Source organism: Sylvia atricapilla, chromosome 2 (assembly GCF_009819655.1).
Source record: "Sylvia atricapilla isolate bSylAtr1 chromosome 2, bSylAtr1.pri, whole genome shotgun sequence".
Lineage (NCBI taxonomy): Eukaryota > Metazoa > Chordata > Aves > Passeriformes > Sylviidae > Sylvia > Sylvia atricapilla.
Genome location: NC_089141.1, coordinates 41068287 through 41075447, shown reverse-complemented (window position 1 = coordinate 41075447; position 7161 = coordinate 41068287). Strand labels below are relative to the sequence as shown.

Sequence of the window (7161 nt, the reverse complement as noted above, 5' to 3'; positions counted from 1 at the left end):
GCATTTTCTTTCCTAAAACCAGGAGTATTAGAAAACGGTTTTAAATTAGAATTTACACAACCACCCTATTAACGACATGGAGGGTTACAGGTATGAAGAACAACACCTAACACTGCAAGAGCTCATCCCATGCTTTGAATCCTCTTCTTTGTCTGTAACTTTCTGCTGTGGAAAACACATTCCCTGTTCTCACTCCCAAATTGTCCACATCTGTCACTATTCACGCTATACCACAGTTTCCAGACTTTCTGTTCTAATTTTCAAATACTTACGAAACTGATTCAGTCACAAGTAGTTGGCTCAGCTTGTTGACTATCAATTTTCTGTTTAGATTTAATACAAATCTATCAAGCCCATATGCCTGGCTGTGTGCTGAGTGAGTTAGAGAGCACCCACTTGAGATACTCTGCTGGCTGCATGGAACAAGTGGTAGCACTGGAATGGAAAGAAACTAATTTGTTTGTGAGAAGAGCACATCACAATCAGAGAAGAGGCTTTCCTTAAAGTGGCAAACATGCTCTTTTCTTGCTTCTCCTGTCTCAAGCAGTGTACTTTGCTGCATATAGCCAAGGACGGAAAGTAGCATTAGTCAATCCTGCTGGAACATCTTCTGTATCCATCTGTTTGCTCTGTAAATGGCTCCCTGAAGAGGGTTCACATGCTGCTTTTCCAAATGGTGCCTATGAAAGTCTATCAGTTATCATTCTACACCTAGTGGTGATCTACAACAGGTTTTTCTTGAGATGCTGTTAACTGTCAGCATAAATTGAACAAATATGCAAATTCAATTTACACATTTAATACCACCATGGAGATGATGATTAAATTACTGTTATCACTTTGAAAACATACTGTCCCATGCAAATAGCTAACAAATTACCCAAGCTCCATGCTCAGACCTTGGCCTAAAGAACGTTATTACTTGGCAGCTGTGGACACATTTGGTGTCAGACACATTAATAATGCTCTGATGCCATCTCAGAGAAATTATGTTCCATTTAAACATTTACATCACTAGAGGCATGGAAGCCCTGTCAAATACTGTTGGCCAACTGCAACTTTCAAGTACTTGAACATGCCTATTTTTAATTTCCCTCTGCTCACCCAGGTATATTCTGAGCGGCTGGGACCCTGACATTACAGAGGTCACAGTCTAGCATGGATGCATTGAACCATCAAGAAAGTGTCTGGAAGATCACCTGGAGGTGTTCACAGTAATGGGGAGCACTGGGCATTGCATGGCACTGGCACCTATGAGCATCTTTTGGGCTGCGTTCCCTTGTTTGCTGTCATTAATGCCAATCTGGATAAGGAGGCCAGAGTCTTCGTAAGGGAATTTCAGCCCAGCAGGATGGATATCAGTATCCCCCTTGTTGAGGATTACATTTAGTGCTTGGTGTGCAGCTGCAGGCTGAGCTCTGGGGAGAGGCCTGAGCCTGAGGCAAGAGACTGTGAAATGGCCAAAGGGCACAGGGATATGTGGTGTCAGTCAGGTGCCCAGACACTCAGGACACGGAAGGAGCCGAGGGTTTCAGATGTGACTTTGCTTGGATTGTGCTTGTGGGGGTGTAAGAGCCCTGAGGTTTCTTCTTTTGGGGTCCCTCCTTGAAGGCACCCACCTCAAACTGTTATTTTGTTGTAGTATCATGATTAAACTATTTTAAGGATTGAGACGTCAGAGACGTTGCTATGGGAAACCCGGGGTTGAGGCGGTAAGCCAGCCTTGTCTGACTGTGGGGTGTGTAGCTGCCAGGGACAGCTCAGCTGCTGGAGAGGCTTTTGGATGGTTGGGCAGGGAAGTTTCCTTGATGCCCCTTGATGCCCTATGTGGTCCTGTTGGTCAAGCAGCCCAGGGTTCCAATGAGCTGCTGTGCTCATGACATGGTCTTTGCTGTGACCTCCACCTGTGAGGCTGGTGAGCTCTGAGCAAGGTGTGAGGAACGCACCTGGGTGGGTGGGATGGGGCAACCCTGGATGTATGGACAGACTGGGGAATGAGATGCTGGAAAGCAGCGCCATGGAAACGGACCTGGGTGTCCTGGTCTGTGACCAGCTGAACATGAGCCAGCAGTGCCCTGGCAGCCAGGAGGGCCAACCCTGTCCTGGGGGGCATCAGGCACAGCATGGCCAGCTGGGCAAGGGAGGGGATTGTCCTGCTCTGCTCTGAGCTGGGGTCACCTCACCTCCAGTGCTGGGGACAGTTCTGGGTGCCACAATATAAAAAAGACATTGAGCCGGAGAGAGTGTCCAAAGGAGGGGAACAAAGATGGTGAAGGAGAAGGTGTATGAGGAAGAGCTGAGGTCGCCTGGTGTGTTCAGCCTGCAGGAGACTGAGGCGAGACCCCATCACGGTCTGCAGCTTCCTTGGGAGGGGAAGAGGAGGGGCAGGCACTGATTTCATCTCTTCTCTCTGGCGACCATTGACAGGACCCGAGGAAACTGGCGTGCAGCTCAGTCAGGGGAAGTTTAAGTTGGATATTGAGGAAAGGCTCTTAACCCAGACGGTGGCTGGGCACTGAACAGGCTCCCCAGGGCAGTGGTCACAGCACCAGCCTGGCAGAGTTCAAGAAGCTCTTGGTCAATGCTCTCAGGCACACAGTGTGATTCTTGGGGATGGTCGTGTGCGGAAGCTGGATTCCACGATCCTTGTGGGTCCCTTCCAACTCAGGATATTGATTCTATAACCCTCTCATTAGCCGAGCGCGTCCCGACGGACGCGGGCGAGAGCAGAGGGGCTGAGAGACGCGGCACCAGAGCCGCCTCCGGAGAGGTCCCCGCCGTGGCCCCACGGCGCCGTCCCCGCCGTCCCCGCCGTCCCCGCCGTGAGGAGCCGCAGCCGCCCCGCCCTGGCCCGGGGCGCTGTTCACGACAGTGTCGCGGCGGGGCTGCCGTACGGCCGCTCGCGGCTTCCGGCGGGCCGTGCGGATGGCGTCCGGGCTGCAGGGCTAGCGGAGCCGGGAGCGGCGAGAGGTGCTGCTGGCGCAGGTGGGGTGACTGGCCCGGCCCAGCCTTGCCCCGGGGCCGCTCCGCACTCCTCATTCCCCAGGCTTGGCTCTGGGTGCTGCGCGGGGTCGGTGCGCTCCTGAAGGCTGCCCTGGCCGCGGCAGCCGGAGAAGGGGACGGCGTGGGGAGAGCCCCTCGCTGCCGAGGGGAGCCGGGCTGCGGCACCGACAGTGGCAGGACGCAGTCTGGCATTTCTGATTGACACCCGCCTGATTTCGTGCGTTTTACCAGTTGTGGTGTTGATCCTCTTGGTGTTTCACTTATTATGTATTTCTGTGGTTACACCTTTGGAAAGAGCCGGAGTCGGTCTTCTTTACATTCTCTCTTCAGTTTTTTTTTTTTTTTTTAATATACCTTGATACACCCTCATTCCCCGACCCTTCTCTAGGCTGAAGAGGCGCAGTTCTCAGCCCTTCTTTAAATGAGACATAAAGGGCAGCTCCTTCTCCTTGTCTTGTGGCCTGTCTTTCCTAAAGAGCCTGTATCCCTCCAGTGCAACATTCTGGTCATGGAGTGGTAATAACTTGAAGTTATGTGCGTGTGTTAAGAAGTGGGAGCCTGATTTCGTAGGCTGAGTTACTTGCCTGGTGATATGGTGCTGTACTGTAAGACAAGAAATTGGAGGCTCCCTCTCACAGGTGCTTTGGTAGAGCTGCTGTGTCTTGGAGACCCATGCTAATCCTGATGCATTTTGTTCAAAACCTGCCTGTGTGCTGGTTTTGGTATTTGTGGTGATTCTTGTTGAGACTTGTAGGTAGAGTGAATGCTGACATCACAGATGGCACATCACTTAAGTGGCATGGCTTGTTCTGAGGTTTAAGAGGGGATAAGAGAAATGAAAGGGTATGGAAAGAGAATATGGTTGTGAGATTGGCTGAAAATAAAGTAAATACAAGAGAGTTCTGTAAAATTGTTAAATGATATGGAGAAGGAAATAGAGAAGTGCTGTCTGCTGGCTCTTTCAGGTTAAAAACTAGGTAGTATTAAGGATTTTACTGGTAGCCAGCTTCAAGCAGACAAAGGAAGTGAACTTTCAGATGATGTAGGGTCTCTTGTACAGCATATTGCAAAGAGCCTGCACTTCCATCTGGACAAGAATAGCTTAAAATCTAAAATAGATGTTGAAAGCTATTGATTGAAAAGTTGTTTAGCCTTTAGTTGTTCCTGCTGGAGGAGGCAGGAACGTTTTGGAGATGACTCACTTTGAACTTAAGCCTGTATACACTTCAGCTTCCCTGGGCATTGCTGGACACTTTTTAGTTGGGATATAGCTTCGATTCCCAGTTGTGAGAATGTCAGAGCACTGGGAAATCCAGTACAGGGGAAACAGAATAGAGTATAATTTGTGAAATACTGGACACTATGATTTTTCCGGTCCATTTTTCATGGAGTGTAGGAGACAATGGTGTTGTTTTCTACAGAAGTTAACCATTAGAAATGCTTATCCCTGTATGGCTGATGAGAAACTTCCCTGATGTGACTTTTCAGCTTCTTACTGAAAGTCACAATATAGAGTCTGTGTTATGTTTCCACATTGTTATGTTTTCACTTCCAAGCGACCTAAAGCTAAGTCAGGTTCTCTGGTTTTCAAGGGTTCTCTTGGGTGTGTTGGGTAAGACTAAAACATACATTAATGATCAAATGGTTTTCTTTGCTGTTGCCTATGGATTTGCTGTTTATCATCTTAGGAATGTCCTTGAAGTATTTATTTTCCTTTCAGTAAGAACAAAAAGTTGAAGTAAGGAGAGGCCATACTGAAGGTTGGGAGTTTCCCCTCCACCCCCTTTTCTATACCAAAGCTTTAGAATATGTTAGCAAAAGTGTATCATAAGCATTTTATCCTGTATGAGTCCATGTGGGACAACGGAAGCTGTAGGGATTCCTTTATTACTAATTTGGCTGATAGAGAAATTTAGGAATGAAACTTTTTTTCATTAAACTCATTTCATGTTTCTTTTTCCTATTTATGGCCCCAATAACCTGATATAGCTATGTAAAAGGGCAACAGTTTTAAGACTTCTCCTGTAGCTACTCTGTTATTTCTGTGAAAAGTCAATTTAGTATTTTATAATGTGAAAGCATGAGGATGTCATAATTGCCATGTCAATACTGTGCTGTCTGCTTTTCAGAAATGGACTTGTTGCTGGCTGTGTGAGAACAGATTAATGTCCTAAGTGTATTGACTTTCTCTGCTTTGCTTTGACTGTGGCTGGGCTGCCTGCTGCAGTGGAGCAGCCAAGTGGCCGAGGGAGAGGATTGTCCTGCTCTGAGCTGGGGCAGTCTCACCTCCAGTGCTGGGGGCAGTTTTGGGTGTCACAAGGTAGGCAAGACATTGAGCTGGAGAGAGTGTCCAAAGGAGGACAACAACAGCAAAGGGCTTAGAGGTTGCAGGTGTATGAGGACAGGCTGAGGTCACTTGGCTGGTGCAGTGTAGAGAAGAGGAGATGAGGGGAGACCTCATCATGGTCTGCAGCTTCCTTGTGAGGGGCAGAGGAGGGGCAGGCACTGATCTCTTCTCTGTGGTGACAGTGACAGGACCCAGGGAATGGCCTCAAGCTGTGTCAGGGGAGGTTTAGCTTTGGTATCAGGAAAAGGTTCTCCACCCAGAGCGTGGTTGGGCACTGGAACAGGCTCCCCAAGGAAGTGTTCCCAGCACCAGCCTGGCAGAGTTCAAGAAATGTTTGGACAACGCTCCCAGGCACATGGTGTGATTCTTGGGGTGTCCTGTGCAGGGTCAGCAGCTGTACTCAATGATCCTTGTAGATCCCTTCCAACTCAGGGTATTCTATGATTCTATGAACAGAACTAGGAGAAAACTATTGCAAGATAGTTTTTCTCAATGTATTTTGATTGTCTTGCTTAGAAAGGCAGCAAGAGATTAGCAGGACTTGCCACAGCTGGCTAACATAGTCAGGACAGTTATTTGTGGTTGTAATCCTGGCACCCCTTTACTTTGGGAAAGACAGTTGGAAATCTGTGTTGTCTTTGCTTCTGGTAATCTTAGAAATTTTCAGAAATAACTGTACTTCAGAAGATCTGTTTCTGGAAAGAGGAGATGTTCAGCCAACTTACCTTAAGGAGCTTTTTGTTATGAAATAGTGAACTTGCACTTGTTTTGATGAAGCAACATGCCACACAATTCATTGATCAACATTTCTCTTTTAAATCTTGAAAGCCTATTATTTTATTTGTGTGGTCTATCTTCCAAACCACACTGATAAAACCCAGCAGCTGATAATGTTTATGATAAAGATCAATAATCAAATAATTAAATGTTGGCATGCAAATTGTCATAAAGCTTCAGAAATAGCATCTTGTTTTGATAAGCACGACAGTTCATGACACTGCTATTTTGGTTTACAAATTTACAACAAGAAAATAATGTGATGAGTGTTGCAGTAAGAGCAGAGATGTGTGTTTTTCCTAGACATGAACACTTCTTATCAAGACTTCAAATTTTGGATTATTCTTATGTCTGTTGTCTCATATGGTATTTTTGTATTTTAGGGTTGCTCTTCTGTTACTTGGGTTTTTTTTCAATGGACTTCGAGTCTCTCACTCTTTGGCCTCTGAGGGTGGTGGTGGTTTGACCATTCCTTGTGCAGAAAATCCTTCCTTTTAATTTTTAAGGATTACTGAGAGATTGGAAGTTGAGTGTAGATAAATAAGACCTCAGTCAAATAATGTCTGTTATTGAAACAATGGAAATAAATTGATACCATAAAACAAATTCATTGCACAAACAAGAAATTACATGTTTAGTTTCACGTATTTGTATTTCTGTAAGTTTCTTGTATTTCTGAAAAAATCGATTTGAGATTTGCAAGCCATTATTTTTGGAAACATTTTGTTTGATGCTTTTGATTAGACTTCTCCCTTTTATTTTTGGTTTACGTTTTTTATTTTCTTTGAAAATACAACTTAAAATTAAAAGCAAACAACAAATGGTGTATAATAGTATCACTGAGTTCACAGTACTAGAGCTCTAAAGAAGCTGTGAAATCAGCAGGTTTTGCTGGTGAAGTACTATCAGGTATTTCCTCCTAAAAGCCTAACAGTTGGCTTTTTGCAGTGAGCAGTATTTGCTGAGGTGATGGAGTGCTTGGCACTATTTTGTGTTGCAGTTTTCAGTGGAAAATTACAGAAATCTCTCCTTAG

General features: G+C 45.9%; 1 protein-coding gene across 2 annotated transcripts in view; it reads left to right on the top strand.

Annotated features, from left to right (window-relative positions):
• Nucleotides 1–2867: 2867 nt before the first annotated feature.
• The window catches only part of CWF19L2 (CWF19 like cell cycle control factor 2), a 60238-nt gene continuing 55944 nt past the window's right edge, over nucleotides 2868–7161 (top strand). The window contains exon 1 of one of the 2 annotated variants that reach the window (XM_066313004.1): nucleotides 2868–2985. Coding sequence is in view for 1 of the 2 variants with exons in the window: in XM_066313003.1 (XP_066169100.1) it covers nucleotides 6390–6401 (12 nt within the window). In the remaining variant the exon portion in view is untranslated. Of the gene's footprint in view, nucleotides 2986–6343; nucleotides 6402–7161 lie in introns of those variants that run through there. The other variant, XM_066313003.1, reaches the window with a different exon arrangement.